This window comes from Sorex araneus, chromosome 6 (genome assembly GCF_027595985.1).
Source record: "Sorex araneus isolate mSorAra2 chromosome 6, mSorAra2.pri, whole genome shotgun sequence".
NCBI lineage: Eukaryota > Metazoa > Chordata > Mammalia > Eulipotyphla > Soricidae > Sorex > Sorex araneus.
Genome location: NC_073307.1, coordinates 13,736,741 through 13,755,491, shown reverse-complemented (window position 1 = coordinate 13,755,491; position 18,751 = coordinate 13,736,741). Strand labels below are relative to the sequence as shown.

Sequence of the window (18,751 nt, the reverse complement as noted above, 5' to 3'; positions counted from 1 at the left end):
TTATTAAATCACTGAGAGACAAACAGGGAGATTGATGGATTTAAGACCAAACAAAATAGCTGAATTTCTATAGAATAGCGATCAATACGTAGAAATGAAAAATTAAAAATCCAATTCCATGCACAAATGCTAAAGTTATATAATGGCGTGAAAATTTAACCAAACATATACATGGGGCTGGGAGATGGTAAGATACACGTCTACAGGCTCCTGATTCATGATCAATTCCAGCACTAGATGGAGTATCTCTGAGAACAGCCCTGGAAACCCCCATATTACTGGGGTGAGCTGGGTAATCCCAACACTGCAGGGATCAAGCAGCATCACATTCTTAGGCCCTTGCTGGCCTGGTTGGTCAAGAACTTCAAGTGGAGACCCCAGGCATCCTGAGCACTGCTAGAGAGGCCCCAAACAAGCAAGCCAAGAGACATATATACATATTTTAGGCTGAAAGCTATAAAACCCAGTGAAAGAAATCAGAGAAGGCTGAGGAGCTAGCTCACTGGGCTAAAATGGCACTCTGCATGAAGGAGCCGAAGCGCCAGCCCCTCAGCACACAGTGTCCATCAATGCCAGGTGGGTTCCCCCGATAAATCAAGAAGATCTTGTAAGACATACTCTCAATGAAATAGAAGATTCAACATGATAAAGCTGTCAGTTCTTATGAAAATCATCGCACAGTTTTCTGAAAACGCAAGTAAATTTATTGTAAAGTTTCTATGAATGGATGGAGATACTAAATATACATATAATATAACCATTTTGAAATAGAAAAATAAAGTAGGAGAAATCATCCTACCTATTTTCACACTTGGATAGCTAGCAACTGAGAACTGGAGTACAGACAAAAATGGATCAATGGAGCAAAAGACAGTCCCCCCAAAAGAAGAAGACAGAAAGAAAGAAAGAAAGAAAGAAAGAAAGAAAGAAAGAAAGAAAGAAAGAAAGAAAGAAAGAAAGAAAGAAAGAAAGAAAGAAAGAAAGAAAGAAAGAAAGAAAGAAAGAGAAAGAGACGAAGGAAGGAAGGAAGGAAGGAAGGAAGGAAGGAAGGAAGGAAGGAAGGAAGGAAGGAAGGAAGGAAGGAAGGAAGGGAGAGAGAAAGAAGGAAAGAGAAAAAGAAAGAAAAAACAAAAAACAAAACAAAGAAAGGGAAAAAGAAAAAAAGAAAAGAAATAGGAATAGAAAATTCAGAAGCACTAGGATTTGGTATGTTGACAGACTGAAATCAATAAAAGAAAAAAATTGATATGAAGAACCTCATCCAAAAATCACTTTGATCTGTGAGGGCGCATAAGAAAATACATAATGGGCTACAGACTAGAAGATTACTTGTACAACACTTATTTGACAAAAGACTGATATCCACAATATCCAGCATGTAAAAAGAACTCTCAAAATTCAGCAGGAAAGAAGCTAAATAATTCAATCAGAAAATGGGCAAAATGCAGGAATACTTTTGTTGCTGTTGCCGTTTGGCGGTCTGGACCTATTCCTGGCTCTGTGGTCAGGGGTCACTACTGACAGTGCTTAGGGAATCGTATGTGGTAGTGGGGATTAAACCTGGGGCATGTAAGGCAGGAGCATTAACCCCTGTATTATCTTCCTGATATATTGCCTGTGAAGCTCTTGGGATGGCCCTGGAGAAGCCCATGAAAAAGATGTTCAGTAGCATTCATATGATAAAATGTAAATTAAGGCTCAATGAGATAGCACTATGCACCTGAGAGAACAGTTGACAAGAAATATTGATAATACAAATGCTGGCAAGGATGTGCAGTAACTAAATATCTCACATATTGCTGTTGGAAATGTAAAATGGCACAGAGCCTCTCTGGAAAGTGGTTGACAATTTCATAAACGAAACAAAAAGAACCCAAATGAACTAAAAAACTATCCCCCAAATACCAAAAACTGTGGCCTCAACCATCAGACTCTTTGGCATTTCCCAGGGAAATAAAAATGAATGCGCTCACAAAAACCTATACACAGTTCTTTGTAGTGGTTTTATTTGAACAGTAATAGCTTGAAAGTGAACATAACAAAAACATCCAACTATTGGTAAGTGACTGAACAAACTGTGATACCTCTTCAGCCATTAACAATGATATTCAGATGCTGAACAACTAGAAAAGGTCTGAAGAGCTGAAGGGGAAAATCGAAACCCATAGCAAAAAGTGACCCACTAGAGGGGCTGGAGTGATAGCACAGCGGGTAGGGCGTTTGCCTTGCACTCGGCTGACCCGGGTTCAAATCCCAGCATCCCGTATGGTCTCCTGAGCACCGCCAGGGGTAATTCCTGAGTGAAGAGCCAGGAGTAACCCCTGTACATCGCCGGGTGTGACCCAAAAACAAAAAACAACAAAAAAAAACAAAACAAGAAGTGACCTACTAGATTATGGGGGGACTCGCATCCCACAGTGCTCAGGGATTACTCCTGGCTCTGTGCTCAGGGATCACTCCTGGTGGTGCTCAGAAGACTCTATATGGCACCAGGGATCAACCCCTAACTGGTCAGGTCCTCGGCACAAGCCTTCATCTCTATACTATATTTATTTATTTAATTTATTTCTTCATTTTATTGAATCACTGTTAGACACAGTTAAAAAGCTTTCATGTTTGAGTTTCAGTCATACAATGATTGAACACCATCCCTCTACCAGTGCACATTTTCCACCACCAATGTCCCCCGTACCCCTGTTCCCCCATCCCACCCCTCCCCCTGCCTCTAAGGCAATTTCCCCCATACTCTCTCTCTACTTTGGGGCATTATGTTTTACTCAAATTTTCCCACCATCATTCAAGCCTGCCTTCCAGGGGCAGCAGTACACTGCAGCACTGTCCTCCCGTTGTTCATCAATTTGCTCGAGCGGGCACCAGTAACGTCTCTATTGTGAGACTTGTTACTGCTTTTGGAATATCAAATACGCCACAGGTAGCTTGCCAGGCTCTGCAGTGTGGGCGGGATACTCTCGGTAGCTTGCCGGGCTCTCCAAGAGGGACAGAAGGATCGAACCCGGGTCAGCTGCGTGCTATCACTCCCGGGGTAGATGCTAGATAATTTATTTTCTATTGCTTATTAGGAATATCATAAGAGGTCGAGCAGCCACTTTGGAATTCTAAAATTCTGTAATTCTAATGGTTGGGATCCAGAGACATCTCTGTAGGGAGCTAATCCATTTTGAGATTCATTTGATAGTCTCTGGACCAAGGTCACTCACTGATGCTCTGAGATGGTGTCTGGAGGCAGACGGGGTCGTGAGCATGATGGCCAGGACCCCGAGCTAGTGGGGACAGTCATCACCGCTGCCACCATGTGGCCTGGAGTCTTAGTCCTGGAACCTGCACACCTGGGTTTTGCTTCTAGATGCTTATGGCCGCCAGGGTTTCATACGGAGTAGGCAGAGGGCACGCACACTCCAGCTGAGGTGCCGGGGTGGAACCGGCTGGGCCCGGGGTCCAGAGAGATCTCTGGCGAGCTGCTTTCTTCTGGGATTCTGTGTCCCATCTGCTGTGTCCCATCCCCATACAATCTTCCTGGGCCCTAGCCCGTTGTTCATGGAATACCTTTCCAAAACCTCCAGAAAGACACCAGAAATCAACTCTATATTTTCTGAGTTTCTTCTTGTCCGTGCAGACCCTGGATCATGTTTGATCTCTAAACGAGGCCCAGTCACTAGAGTACGTGACACTAAGCTAGAACAGGTATAAAAAGGTGCTGCAATAAAAAGTTCCATGAATGTGGTCTTCCTGTATCTCTGTGACCCTGTGTCTCTCTGTCTCGCTCCCCTGCAGTATCTTCTGACCCCAAGGAAAGCAACACCACCACGGACAGGGGGACCTTCTGTATTCAGGCTGCAGATTCTCACAGCACAACCTTCTGTCCCAGACCCCCACGGGGAGAAGGAATGAATGATGTGCCCGTGGAGCGCTGGGGATGGCCCTGGAGAAGCCCACGTAGAAGATGTTCAATAGCATCATACGGTAAAATGTACGTATGGGAAGGCTCCGTGAGATCGCACCATACACTTAAGAGAACCACTGAGGCCCTGGAGGAGATGGGGGGTGGGGAGGTCAGGAATTGGGGGTGGCTATAAAACGGTGCAGGGGTGTCTTCGAGGAGATAAAAGTCTCCTTAGATTTTCTTGATTGGGGGTTGGAGGCAGCGGAAACCCAGAGTTGTGATGAAAAGGCCCAGACCCACCGCACCGCACCGCAGAAACGGGAGCAAAGCGGACGCTCTGCAGTTTCCTGGGTGCCGTCCTCTGAAAACTGGGGGAGAAAACCCATTCTTGTCATACATGCCAGCTAGCACCGGCTAGCCAGGGCGCTCTCTATTCCCGTAGGAGGCTAGACGGTGAAACACCCCCGTGGGCCCCGCAGTCGCGCCCCGAGCTGAGCCGGAGCGGGCGGCGCGGGGCTGCTGTGCCCAGGGGTGCGCGGGCGGGCGGCGTCGGCGCCCGGGGAGGGGGGTGGGGAGCGGCGCGCGGCCGAGTCCCAGCCCCACCTCCGCGGCGCCCGAGCCGAGCGGTGGCCGCACCCCGCGGCCAGAAGCCGGGGAGCGCTCGGGCCCGCCGCGGCCCCGGGAAGAGCGGGAGAAGGAACTTTCTTCGAGCCGCCCCGCACTTTGGGGTGCGGCGGGCAGGCTCCGCATCCCGGCTTCCCGCCCTGGGACCGCGCGCGCATCCCTGCTTCCCCGCGCCGCTCCATCCTTTCCTCCGAGCGTCGCGGGGGTTGCAGCCGCCGGGTCCCCCCTCCCCCCTTCCGACCCCTCACCCCCTGCAAAGGCCGGGTTCGAGAGCCGAACCGGAGCCGAGCGCGCCCGGACGGGGTGTGTGCGCTCAGCGCTCGGGGCGCGCGGGATGCAGGCGCTCAACATCACCCCGGAGCAGTTCTCCGGGCTGCTGCGGGACCACAACCTGACGCGGGAGCAGTTCATCGCCCGCTACCGCCTGCGCCCGCTCGTCTACACCCCGGAGCTGCCCGCGCGCGCCAAGGTGGCCTTGGCGCTCACGGGCGGGCTCATCTTCGCGCTGGCGCTCTTCGGCAACGCGCTGGTGCTCTCGGTGGTGACCCGGAGCAAGGCCATGCGCACCGTCACCAACATCTTCATCTGCTCGCTGGCCCTCAGCGACCTGCTCATCGCCTTTTTCTGCATCCCCGTCACCATGCTGCAGAACATCTCCGACCACTGGCTGGGGGGTGAGTCTGCGCCGCCACCGGCTCCCCGAATCCCGACAGCCTTCCCGGAGACACCCCCCACCCCCCACCCCCCACCCCTCAACCCTCATCCACACACACAAACCACCGTCACGCTCAGCTGCTGCTGACACTTCCGTCCCTCCCAACCGCACGCAAGGACCCCGAGTCTTGGAGAACTTCTCACCTCCGGGACTTGGAGAGAACTTGCTTGGTTTGGGTGTTTGGCTTGGGTTGGGGTCGTTCTTGGGCACCCTTTGCCTGTGTTTTTGCCTTGGGATTTCAGCGAGGAAGCAGTCAGGAAGGACCCTGAGACAGGGAGTCGCACCTCTTGTTAGGTATTGGAATTCCCTTTTCCAGAATTCCCAAGGTTTCCCCCTCTCTTCCCATTTTTTCCTATCAAATGCAAGTAGTACTATTCCACACACCAAATCTCCTCTTCTTCGCCCTGCAGTTCCCTCCCGGTTCGCAGGCACCCCTTCCAGACAGGTGTCTGTAACACGCCCCCCCCCTCACAGACACACTCCAAACTTCTAGCAACAAATGGAACCCACTTGTAGAAACGATGCTTTGAACTTGTCTTGGCTTTTAGACACTAGACAGGAGAGTGGGGAAAAGAAGAAGTCAGACAAGATGAGGACAAGAGATGAATTCCTTCTTTTTTCTTGGGGAAGGGATGTGCGCAGTAGTCAGGTGGGGTCACTGGTTGTGAGCACTGTGTGGAAGTCGAGAAAAAAAACAAGGCACTGCATTTCCCCAAGTAATGCCGCTTCTCCCAAAGAAGCAAAGCTGGTGAGTGTCTTCGCTGTATTCCTTGGAGAGGATACACTCCTCCACTTTTTGGGGTGGGCTTCTCTATGCTCTAGACTTTCCTATTACTCTCGGGGGAGGTTGACTATAGAGAGCTCAGATGAGAGAGAAATGGAGTTTTGTACTTACAAACCCTGCTGTGTCTGGCCTCCTTGCTAAATCTTCTTCCATGCCCTGAAGAGTGTTTCTCTCATCTCATTATTGCCAAGTTGAGATACCCCCCAAAAAATTTCCCTGGTCTGGTTTTGCTTCATTCACTGGCACAAGCTAAATGTGAGAGGGTCAGCATGCAAATATCTTTGCTTCCTGCCTCATCTCTAGCGTAAATATTTTCAAAGATGCATTAGGCACCAGGGTACCCAGCATTGCTTGGAGAAGATGCATAGAAAGGTGTGAATTGTTTTAGAGATTTGCTGATGCATCCTGACAAAGTGATGCACTGAGGGATTTTTCAGACTTGCTCAATGAGACAAACTCCACAGGACAAATGGGGAAATTAAGGCTCAGGAGATACCTTGGAGGGCTAGAGAATATACTTGCATGCAGGGGGCCCAGGTTCCAGCCTGGTACCACATATAGTCCCCCAGGCACCATCAGGAGCAACGTCTAAGAACTGAGCTAGAAGAAGCCCTGAACCCTGCTGGGCATGTCCACGCTCCCCAACCCAGATCAAAGTAAATAAAGAAGTAAGGGCAAATTTAAAATCATCCTATCTAACCTTTTAAGAGAAAGTCACAGGAATTATATCCTTGAAATGTTTGAGAAAGCTGATGCATGAAATATACTGGTATGTCTGGGTGACTGTAGCTACAGTTGTAAAGGAGAGTTAAAATGGGATCTTATCCTGGGAATTTAAAAGCCTAGATTTTACTTTGACTCGAGTACCCGGGTTTCTTTTAAAACTTAACATTTCTTCTCTGTGTTTCAGTGAAATACTGGGAATTTAGAGGCTTGGAGGTGGGTAGAGGTAGCTGAGGAGAAACTGCAGGGATGTTTCTGGAGGAGTTAGTTCACTCCCTGGTACTTACTTCCTTGTTCATTGGGGACATGACATGTCAACTTCTCTGTGCCCACCAATCGTGTCCATAATATGTTGCTAGTGTGTTTATAGGTTGAGTGCCAGGATTGAGAGTATTCATTGAAGCGCAGTGGGGTGGGGGGGGGAAAGGGATCATCCCATGAAAATGTAAGGCATTCTATGAAGGAGTGCTTAATTGGAAGGGGGCTGTGTTGATCTGGAAATGGAGCTCTAGAATTAAACATTCTTCTCTAAATAAAGCAAGCAATGCCGAGAGAGAAGTTTGAAGGAGAGGAGAGAGCCCTCGGAGGTCCTGGGGAGAGGAATGCAGAGCGATCAGGCAATAATTGCAGAACTCCCTTGGTAAATTAGCAAAAGAGAGATCCGGGAATGCAGTCTAAAAGCTGAAAATTAATTCACAATTTATGATTTCAGGAGGCTATGGAGCACCTCCTCGAAGGCGAGGCATTCTCGCCGAGGGGCACACAAAGGAATAGAGCTCATTTATGGCTTTGCAGGCCTGAGAGACTAGGAGCAAAAAGCCCCAGTGACCACAGAGAGGATTTAATCCGAGATCCACGGCAGCGGGAGCAGCGGGTGCTCGAGCGGGGTGTGGAGGGCTCCCTTCAGCCTGTTTCCAGTAGAGAAAGGAATGTGAAATATATTTTAGGAGCAGACCCAAAGTTTGGAGGGAAGCAGGTGATGGATTTCAAGAAAACTGCGTGTGGCATCTCAGGAATAGATCATTTATTTGTGGGGAATGGAGGGAAATGAGGCAGAAAGGGGCTGGGGAGAATGCATATTAAAAGTTACGGAAAAACCTCGATTCTTGCCTTTGGGCTGAGACTGTAAACAAAGAAAGCATGGAGGGCACCCCAGAAAGCAGCAGGAGGCAGGCTCATGGTTCCCCCAGAGTCAGCGGGCAGAGCTGCAGCCTGGACTCTGCACCCCAGCGAGTCCAGTCTGCACTTCCAGTCCCTGTTTCTGCTCTTTTGAATTCTCAGTAAAGCGACACAGTCAGATGTTTAGGATGAGGGTATGGAACTCAGAACGCCAAAGTGAGCTGCAGTTGGAAGCAGCCCCGCTGTGGGGTTGACCCCAGTCTCTCCTGCCCTGCAACCGGGGGGCTCATGAGCAAAGATGCGTCTGCCGAGCCTTCCCCTCCCGCACTTCTAGCCAGGGATGGGCGGCAGGGACCCTCTCCTCCCTCCCACTCAGCCCCTCCTGCAGGAGCGACAGCACCTGCTGAGTCAGAGCTGCAGCCCGCTGGTCCCCAGGTGACTTATTTGCACAGGAAACTGGCAGAAGCCCCCGTGGAAGGAAAGGTTCTCACACTTGGCTGCACAGACGGTCTCCAAGGAGCCTGTGTACCTGCTCTCTGCCAGCCCCTGTCATGCGAGCTCTTTTCAAGTCTCGGCGGCTCTCCTTGACTTCTTCTGCCTCTCTACAGGACCCTGTTCAGGGACAGCGATTGGACTTCTAATTGGGGGCAAGGTTTTCTGCTGTGTAAATGGGCTGAAAGTGAAGCTTCACACACACACACACACACACACACACACACACACACACACACACTTTTCCAGAAAACCACTGAGCACTGACATTGAATTGACTCTTTTTGGTTTGTTTCGGGGCCACACCCAGTGGGTGCTAAGGGCTTACTCTTGAGTCTAAGCTCAGAGGTCCTTCCCGGTGGCCTTGAGGGACCCTAGAGGGTTCTGGGTATTGAACCTGTAGCGTGCAAAGGAAACACCCTACCTGCTATACAGCCCGAGTTTACTTTTGAACCCAGATGGAACCATAAGTGACAGGTGAGACAAAGTTCATTGATCAGCATGTGGTTATTTCCGTGAATTACATGTAAGACAGAAGTAACTCCAGGGGGGGCCTCAGTGTCTGTGTGTAACCAAGCAGCAAAGGGACTCCATAGCCTGCGTCCACAAATGCAGCGCCACCCTCTGAACACCAGCCATTGCCTTCCTTCCATAGAAACCTTTACCACAAGTGAATGAGTGAAGGTGGGAGTGAGTGTGTGTGTGTGTGTGTGTGTGTGTGTTTGTGTGTGTTGGGGGGGTGGGTGTTATATAAGGAATTATATAACATTTGGGTTGTGATTTTCTTTTAAGATTTGTGTAAAGGCTGCATTGTGTCACCATAGAAATTAGGGTCCAGGCCTTGGACATTTGTCCCCTCTGTAATCTCTGATCTCTGGCAACATCAAGGGCATTCCCACCATGCTCTTGTGGTCACAAAATTTAACTCTTCTTCCTGTTCCAGTTTCTTCTTAGTTTGTCTCATTCTTCCTCCCACTTTTTTGTCTTTTTCTTAGAACATCTTATTGTTCTTCCAAATTCTTGGACATGATCTGTATTTTTCCAGCTAAATTTAGCACAATTTTCCTTCTGGCCTATGTTCCCAGCCCTTCGCTCTCTTTAGTGTTCCCAGAGCACCTTTTTTCTTTCTTGATGCTCCTGTTTCTTTATGTTTCACCTTCTTTTTTGGGGGGGGGTCACACCCAGCAATGCTCAAGTGTTACTCCTGGCTCTGCACTCAGGAATTACTCCTGGTGGTGCTTGGGGGACTATATGGGATGCCAGGGATCGAACCTGGGTCAGCCGCATGCAAGGCAAATGCCCTACCCACTATACTATCGCTCCAGTCCCCTTTTTTTTCTTTCTTTCTTTTTTCTGTTTATGTTTCACCTTTTGAGGGGTGGTGAGGGGTGGGGGAGGGGGGCCTGCCAGCAGCAATCAGGGAGTGGGCGAGAGGGTCACTCCTGGTGATAGTGACCCAGTCGTGTGGGTCTGTGGGTTAAAGGTCCAGTGGTGCTGCTGGTGGGGTGGGCGTGTCTAGGGCTTCACTGCCCGTGCTGGGTTACATGTTGGTGCCAAGCGGGGAACTTGAGGTCTCAGCATGTCCCACTTTGCTCCTGCCCTCAGCCCTCTCCTGCCTCCCCTGTGCTGCCTTTTGCTGCAGCAAACCCTCGCTTTGCTTTTCTGGAAGCTGCAGACGCAATCTCTTGCCTTTCATCCTTCGTGTCCGCAGAGTCTGCTGGCAGGATGCTCGTGCTTTGCTGCTGACTAGGAACACAGCACCTAACCCTTCCCGGACCACACTCTTCCCCAGGACACCCGGGGACACAGCCTTCCCTCGCCCTGTCATCTCTGCCCAGGGTCTACGCTGGTATGGATCCTGTATGGCAGCTGCATCTTGCACTCACCATCTCCACGGCTTGTGCCGTGTGTCCCAGGGTAGTGTAGGTGTGGAATATACTATATATCTGGGGACCGGCCCGGTCTCAGTTCAAGAAGAAGAGGGGGCAGGAGGCACTGAAGGAAAGACCTGGGGTGTACGGGCCTGGTCTGCATTACAGCAATTGCCTTGCGTGAGTGGAGCCCCCCGGCACCTCACCAAACAGAACGAACCCTCCCAATCCAAGGCAAGACGGAGCACACGGGGGCCGGGGGCTGGCCGGGAAGGCACAGTGGCATAGGGTTGGGAGACTGGGGGCTTGAGTCTGGCTGTGGGGTGTCTGCCAGCCCGGCTCCCCAGGTCAAGGACTGTGGAGGAGACTCAGAGTGGCTGCCACCAGGGAGGGGCTTGGGCCTGAGGGGCCCTCCCAAGTCTCCGCCCCCTTCATGGCTGTTCTTGGCATCTGCGTCCTAAATTACTGGAGTCTCCCGAGTGACCGAGCAGTGACCAATGAGCAGCATCCCGAGAGGCGCAGGCGCGGCTCTGCCTGCTGTCCCCCAGCCTGCCCGCGTCTGTACGCCTGCTCTGGGCACCTGCTCTTGCAGCAACATTGGTCAATCTCAACACCGCCAGGAACCCCTTCCTCCTCCTTTCTAGAAGTTTCTTAAATAAGGCCCGGCCCCTCCCCTAGAAGTTCTGATGCCACTGGTCTCAGTGTGATACTCCAGGATCCAATTCTCAGATATAGCCCCCCCCCCCCGCCGCCCTCCAAGAGAAAGAACTTGTCATTTGCAGCCAAGGTTGAGAAGTTCTAATATTCCCTTGTGGACAGCACCAAGACTCAAGCTGTTAAGGAAGATAAAAAACAAAGCCTGTTCTGTGGACCTGTGCCGCTGAATATTATTAATTTAATTTTGATTTGGGGGCCACACTCGGCAGTGCTCAGGGTCAGCTTCTGGCTCAGGGATCAGTGCTGGTGGGGCTTGCGAGGCCCCGTTTGGCTGTGGGCAAGGCAAGTGTCTTGTCTACTTCAAAATAGAAATCAGACTCAGAACGTTAGGGAGAGGCAGGACTCTGGAATTTGGAAGCAACCGTCTATGATATATAGTCAGTTGCGTTGTGAAAGTCGTTAAGTATGCGTCTGTTTTTGCAGTCTTCCAAGATGGATTTGGAAAGAAGTCAAAATCGATGGAAAGGTCGGGCTATAAGTCATACAAAGGGCTAAAAGAATGACTCCCTCTTCTAGAGAATTTAACTCAGACTATGAACGATTATTGTAAGAATTTCAGGCTTAATCCCACAGCCGTGGTGAATAGTGCGTCGGGGAGAAAAGCCTTCAGCCCCTCTCTGGAGGGTTTAGCATAGGGTATCATATGAAAGAAAAAAGCAAGGATTTTGCTGCAAGGGAGTGAAGAGAGGGGAAGAGGTGACCCACCAGGAGCTAGCACAGACACTTAGCTGATGTTCCAGTGATTTCGAGCTGTCTGATCGTGTAACAGATAATTAAAAGATACTGTGGGGCTCTCATTTGGTGAGAGATTCTTCATTCTTCAGGTGCGTTCAGAGTCGAGCCCTGAGGCTAGAGCATCCTTGCGCCCGTTTTGTTATTAGATTGTTGGTTAAAAAATACCACTTAAATGTGTTTGAATAATGTTCCCTCCGTGCTGACATTTTGGAAATATCAGTGCTCCTGGGGAAATTTAAATATGGTAAAATTTATGTCAAATTAACAGTCTTGTAGGGATTTTTGAAAAACATTGAACGGGAATGATATAAACTAGGGAAGGTTGGTTTAATTAAAGAAGTAATGCATTATAAAAATAGAATCCCACCTTCAACGTGCACTTTGCAAACTAAAATTGTTGCTTCAGTCTTTTGGGAAAATAAAATAATTCATTTGAATCATTTATCTAAATATTATAAAAGTAAAGCAGTATACAAATTAAAAAATAAAGAAAGGTCCAACAGCAATGATGGTTTGGAAGTTAACTCTTTCCAACATAAAATGTTGCCATGGTGTTAAACTCTGCGTACTGCCCCCTGGAATCTATTAGGACACACTTTGAGAAAAGAAATTATTAGGGGTCATGAAAATCACTAAATTTGGTGAGCAGGGTGGTGATAATGCCAATGGTATATATTAAAATGATTCCCTTCCCCAGGACGAACATTTTACACTTAGCATAAAATAGAAAAGGAACTGGCAATGAGAAAGTTTGAAATATTTCATTGACTACTGCAGAGGTTTAAAAAGAATCTCCCTTTAAATTTGCTTTTTTGAAGAATTCATCCTAGCCTGTTCTTTGACCAGTGTTGTGTGGAGATTCTGGTTCGCAGATAGAGACGCTCAACTTTGACTTAGCAAAGGTGGGGGCCGACAGAATCCTGTCTTCTGGAACTGAAGAGCTCAGGGTTATTTTAGTTGCAGACACAGCTGCATCTAGGTGCCTCCACAAGTCCAGGGCCTCCTCATTCTCCCTCTCTACATCTAGTTTCATTTTCTTTGCTATTGTGGTTTTATTCTTGGGTGTCTTTGAGGAGGATGTGGTGTTGTAAGCTCATGTTCTCTTTCTAACGCTCTACCTCAACTCTTTCCGGAGAAGAAAAAAAAATACCAGGGTCTGTATACACCATGGAATATGGCTCAGCCATAAAAAGAAATAAGATTCTGATACTCAGCATTATGCTCCGTGAAATCAGGCAGACAAATTTTATAAGATCCCACTTACACAAACTATCTAGCACAGGCAAATTTATAGAGACAGCAAGAAGATTAAACATGACCTTAGAGTGAAGGCAAGGGGGATGTGGAGTTTCCGTGTGGAGGATGAAATGGCTGGCATGAGGGATGTAATCAGTGCCATTCAACTGTATGCTTTTAAAAAAAATGTTTCAAATTGCATGATGCTTAAACAGGAAGTTCTCCTGCAGGAAGGAAGGCAGGGCAGAGACACCCAGTCATTAAAATCCCCACAGGAATTCCCAAAGCAAGTAGGTTTAAGCTGTTTGGCTCACACTGGACCTTGTTTCTCTTGTGCCCGTCTCCCTGGCCAGGGAAGTGGTGGGGCTGTGTTCAGCCACATGACCCTCCTCCCTCCCAGAAAACGTCCAGGCTTGGCCTGTGCAAGACTCACAGCCACAGTGCTGAGGGCTTCTTGGAAGGTCACTGAATGACACTGAGAAACTTCATCTCGGCCATTAACTGTTGGCCTGTCTCTAAAAAAATAAAAAAGAAAGAAAGATTCAACAGGACCCAAACTTCTTGTTTCTTTTCATGTCTTAAAAGCACAGGTTTCTGAGATGAATTCTGAAGTGCTCCAGTAAATGGTTATTGATTTTCATCTAAGTAGGCACACACCCTATATATTTTTTTTTGCCATGACTGAGTTTCTGAGAAAGACATCACCTAGTGTAATGAAGATTACTGCTTATTAGACACCCAGGGGACTCTTCTTAAAATTACCAGGGCCCAGGAGATGGCTCGCTCAAGTGTAAGAGTACATGTGTCCCGTGACAGAGACCTGATGTTCCATCCTCATCACCACGCAGCCCCACTGTGTAGCTCTGGTGGCCCCTAACCATGGGCACAAGTGCTGCTCCGCCAGGCTCATGCATTCGGCCAAACGCCCCTGGGAGTGTCCTTCTCCCTACCCCAACCCCAGGACAGTGAGGTGTGGCTCCTATCACTGTCAATGTCACCCCGTTGCTCTTCCATTTGCTTGAGCGGGCACTAGTAACATCTCTCATTGAGAGACTTATTGTTACTATTTTTGGCATATCCAATACGCCACGGGTAGCTTGCCAGGCTCTGCCGTGTGGGCAAGATACTCTCGGTAGCTTGCCGGGCTCTCTGAGAGGGGCGGAGGAATGGAACACAGGTCGGTCGAGTAAAAGGCGAATGCCCTAGCACTTTGCTATTGCTCCAGCCCGTGGCTCCTATGTTTAAAAAAAAAAAAAAAAAAAAAAAAAAAAAAAAAAAAAGGAAAGGAAAGGAAAGTATCCCCATAAACTGGGAGAAACAGAAAAGATCAACTAATGCAATGGCAATGACCGTGTATTTTAGAGTCAGACCGTCGTGGGTTGCAATCCCATGGCACCATTTATTCGTGACTGTCTTGCAGATTAACAGTTACTTTTGCCTCTGCCTCTGCAGGAGACGGAGCTGAGGAATGATAAAGTAATGGATGCTACTGCCCCCCCATGGTCAATCCCGCAACAGCAACTACAAACCAAGACGCAAATCAGGCGTTCTGCACTTTCAACACCTATGTCTTTCTTATGACATTTCTTATTGATACCTACGTCTTTCTTATGACTTCCCTGGGAATAAAGAATTCCCACATATCTCCCTACAAATTATGTAATCTTTAAAATGGAGAATCCCCTTTTAATTATGTATCTAAACTTTTTTTTTAAAAAAAACAACGTTTTCTTGTGGCATTAAGGTCCATTTAGTCTGCCCATGATGTAGGTTGGGGAACACAGTGTTTGATGCTGGGAAAATGCTGTCATTTATCTTTGCATGTAGATAATTTTTCATCTACAAGCTTGGGAACAGAACATTTTTTTTTTGCCTTGCAGCAGGGGGAGTGGTCCATTCTAGAATTAAAGGAATTAGTGAAAGTGGATCATAGCTGCTTGACTCTACTCTGTTTCTATTGAAAATCTCTACTGAAAATTTGAGATGCTTTTATGTAGAATAGATTTGTGCTCTATAAGCGTGATAAGACTTGTGAAAGTAAGAGCTCTAGGGGCTGGGAGCGACAGTTTAGTGGGTAGGGAGTTTGCCTTTCATGTGGCTGACCAGGGTGCAATCACTGGCATCCAATATGGTCCTCCAGGCATCACCAGAGGTAATTCCTGAATGGAGAGCCAGGAGGAACCCCTGAGCATCACTATGTTTGGCCCCCAAAACAACAATAATTAAACAAAAGTTACAATTGCTATGTAATATGGCAAATATGTATAATATACATCTATACAAAACAACTGTACCGGTTCTAGTTTCATTTTCAGTTATCATTCATCATTACAAGAATCGTATTTTCCAGATTACTTTATACGGCTTATTGGTCTGTGTTGCATAGTTGTAAATTCTTGCATTTGAGCCTAAAGTCTCTGTAGCTATCTGCACCAAGAGCAATGTATTGTGAAACCGTTCATTTATCAGGAACAAGAAAAAAAGAGAAAATATCAAAGTCCCATCGTCAGCCCCGATTCAGTGAGTGGGGAAATAGGTTCCTGTGCTTGGAAGCAGTACCAGAGTCACACTGCAAAGGGCGAGGGAAGGTGGCAGAGAGCACTTTCTCAGAGAGCAGTGGAGAACTGGATAAGCTGTGATCAGAATGGGCTTCAGTGCTGGGACTGTAACCACCGTGGCGGTGCTGGGCTAAGTCTCTCCTTCTGCGGTGCATCCTGCCCACTCTCCCACTTCTGCCCCATCCGTGCACCAACAGAACTGGATGCTGAAAAACGCCAACACAACTGGGCCCAGAGACCCTCAGATACTTGTTTGGAATTCAGGAGAAAACTAAACACGAGGGGGAAAAAATCCAGGGCCTTTTCCATAGCAATTTACATGAAATTGACTCCTGCACCCTGAGTCTGGGGGTCCTTTGCCCTGTCCCCAGTTCGTCGACACCTCCTCCCCAAGACTGCATCTTCAGAGAAGTTCACCTTTCCTTCTCATTCATGCTTTGCTGCATGTCCTTCTCCCCTTCTATCCGCTCGAGATTTATCCACAGCCCATAGACAAGGAATCCGGTTGACTTAGTCTTTCGGTCCAATATCCTGGCAGCCAAAGGGTCGAAGGCGGCAAGGGTCCGGCCGGGAGACTGACCTGGGCTCCGCCCCCAGTGGGGTCCAGGGCATCTAAAACTAGGGAAGCGTTAGCACCCTCTGCAGGACACCCCCGGAAGCTGCAGAGCAAAATGGGTCTTAAATCGCTGACCTCCTCAGGTTGGCAAGGACAGCTTCCTGCGATCTGTTTGCAAAGATAACTCGGTAACCATGATGATAACGAAATTCCTATTCGATATCTTAAGAAACTTGGTTTTCTAAATTAAATTTGCCTTTTGAACCCTGTCAACTTCCTTTAAAACTTTCTGGTAGTGATTAGACCCACAAAATACTTTCTCTGTAGGCAAAGCCAACTGGCATGTGTACAAGTCTCCGTCTTCAAGAAAGGGAATATATTTTTTAAGCTATTTTTTTAAAGGGAGAGAACTGGAAAACAAACACCTACATTTTTCTATTACTGCCAGAACACCCTGACTTAAACTCTCTGGATAGATGAGCTGGTGACAGGAGAAAGGGCAAGATGATTCTTTACCCAAGGACGGGCCCAGATTCTGGCGTCGGGAGCACTGTAGCACTGTCATCCTGTTGTTCATTGATTTGCTCGAGCGGGGCACCAGTAACATCTCCATTGTGAGATTTCTTGTTACTGTCTTTGACATATCGGATACGCCATGGGTAGCTTGCCAGGCTCTGCCGTGCGGGCGGGATACTCTTGGTAGCTTGCCAGGCTCTTCGAGAGGGGAGGAGGAGCTTAGGGGGTAGCATGTGTATCTTATGGATGGGACCCTGCATTCAATCTCAGCAATGTCCCCCAGCACAATCTTTAGAAATCTTTCACAAGAAAAAGAAATACCACGTGAGGGATCTATGAGTCACAGTTACCACCTACTAAACTGTTGGAGTTATGTTGAAAGCCAGCTCTTGGTTTCATTGATCTTTCGGATTGTTTTTTGGGGTTTCCATGTCGTTAATTTCTGCTCTGAGTTTTATCATTTCTTTCCTTCTGCCTGGTTTTGGGGTTATGTTGAGACATTTACTTCCACCCATTTTGCTTCCAGGCACTAGCTGGTAGGGCATCACCATCAAGTTTTTGTGGTTCCTGATCTAAAGTGGTCTATAAGGAGAGCTGCTTCTGTAGGAACTAGGAGTATTGCTAATTTGGAACCAACAACGCTGATTCCTCTTTCATGTGGAGCAGGAAAGGGAACCTAGTATGGGGGAGGCTGGGGAGGGGCACAGAACTCTGCCTCAGTCCTCCTGAGTCAGAATCTTTCTTGGGATGGGGGCAAGGGTGGGGTGTTGGCTGCACCTAAAGTGCTCAGGGGACCACACAGTGCTGGGAATTGAACTGCGACAGCAGGATGCAAGGAAAGCTCTTAAATCTCTGTACTATTGCTCTGCTCCCAGAATCTGTATCTAAACACAACCCCTCCTGTGCTCTCCAAACACAAGAAACTTTGACAGCCCTCCGGCCTCTCACACACCGCTGCCGTGTCCTACTTATCCTTCGGACAAAGGCGTGGTTGATTCTTTTGGCCAGCAGTGAGGAAGTACCGCTGAGCACTTTTTAGGAGCAAATAGACTGGCTCAGTAGTTCTCTCCGATAGTCTGTTAGTCTACACAAGCCAATACTACAGCAACCAGGAACTATGCCAGCAGAGCTTATTTCTCCAAGTTGTCATTGCCCCGACGAGGGTTCAGAGTTTTCTTCACAATCAACTTTACTTGTCTGCTTGATTTGTTGATGAACAAGTTTCAGCCGCCCCAAATTAAGTGGGTGAACATGGCCTTAAATAAGCTTTTATGAAACCGTCTACTCCAGTTTTCAGAAATTACAGTTTCCTTAATCGGCCTCTAGGTTATTAAATGCTTTTCTTCCTCTCTGGAGCCACGCCTGGCTTTTTACAAGGAAGCCCAGGCGATGTTATTTGTCAGTGTACATAATATGAATCTATTTTGACAGAGCTTTTGTTCTCTGCTCATTTATTCATGCATTTACTCATTCAGTTCGAAGTCAGGAAATGCCTGGTAAATGCTTACCGACGATGTCAAACTCAAGACACGAGGGGAACAGCACATAGTGGCACACTATGCACTATTCTCTGCCTATAGACTAGGAGAGAACTCAGTTTCCTGAAAAATCCAGGTCCTTCTGTATGCCTTGAGTTCAGCACGCAGAGAGGAAGTGGTGAGCCATGTAGCTGAAGAGAAAAAGAAGCCGGAGATCCGAAGATCCTTCAGGCACCAAGATATCAAAGTTGGAACTTTGTCCTAGAGCCAAGGTCTTGCTGGACCAAGGGATGCCAGGCTGGGTGTGGCCATCTGGTAGTAATCCATGGGGCCATTTGGTGAATTTGGATTAGCCGTATAAAATAAAATCTATAAGGATTTTGTATTTCTATAAGAAATACCAAAGAGCAATTGCCTAGTGAAGCTTGGAGTTGCACACATGGTAAGAAAATGGTGCAGTCAACACATATGTGCGTGTTTGTGTGTATGTATGGGATTAAAGGGTAGGTGTCTGACTGTGCCTCTTATTTCAATCAGTGCTGAGAGAGGAGTTAAGTCAGGCCAAAATCAGTGGAGCAGGGGCAGGAGCGATAGCACAGTGGGTAGGGTGTTCGCCTTGCACGTGGCTGACCTGGATTCGATCCCCGGCATCCCATATGGTCCCCCAAGCACCGCCAGGAGTAATTCCTGAGTGCAAAGCCAGGAGTAACCCCTGAGCATCGCTGG

The 18,751-nt window shown here is 48.0% G+C and overlaps 1 protein-coding gene across 1 annotated transcript in view; it reads left to right on the top strand.

Moving 5' to 3' along the window:
• Nucleotides 1–4,473: 4,473 nt before the first annotated feature.
• Nucleotides 4,474–18,751, top strand: part of QRFPR (pyroglutamylated RFamide peptide receptor) — a 39,008-nt gene continuing 24,730 nt past the window's right edge. Inside the window, exon 1 of the mRNA XM_004612728.2 lies at nt 4,474–5,199. Within this exon, the coding sequence (XP_004612785.1) occupies nt 4,860–5,199 (340 nt within the window). The 5' untranslated portion in view covers nt 4,474–4,859. The remainder of the gene's footprint in view (nt 5,200–18,751) is intronic.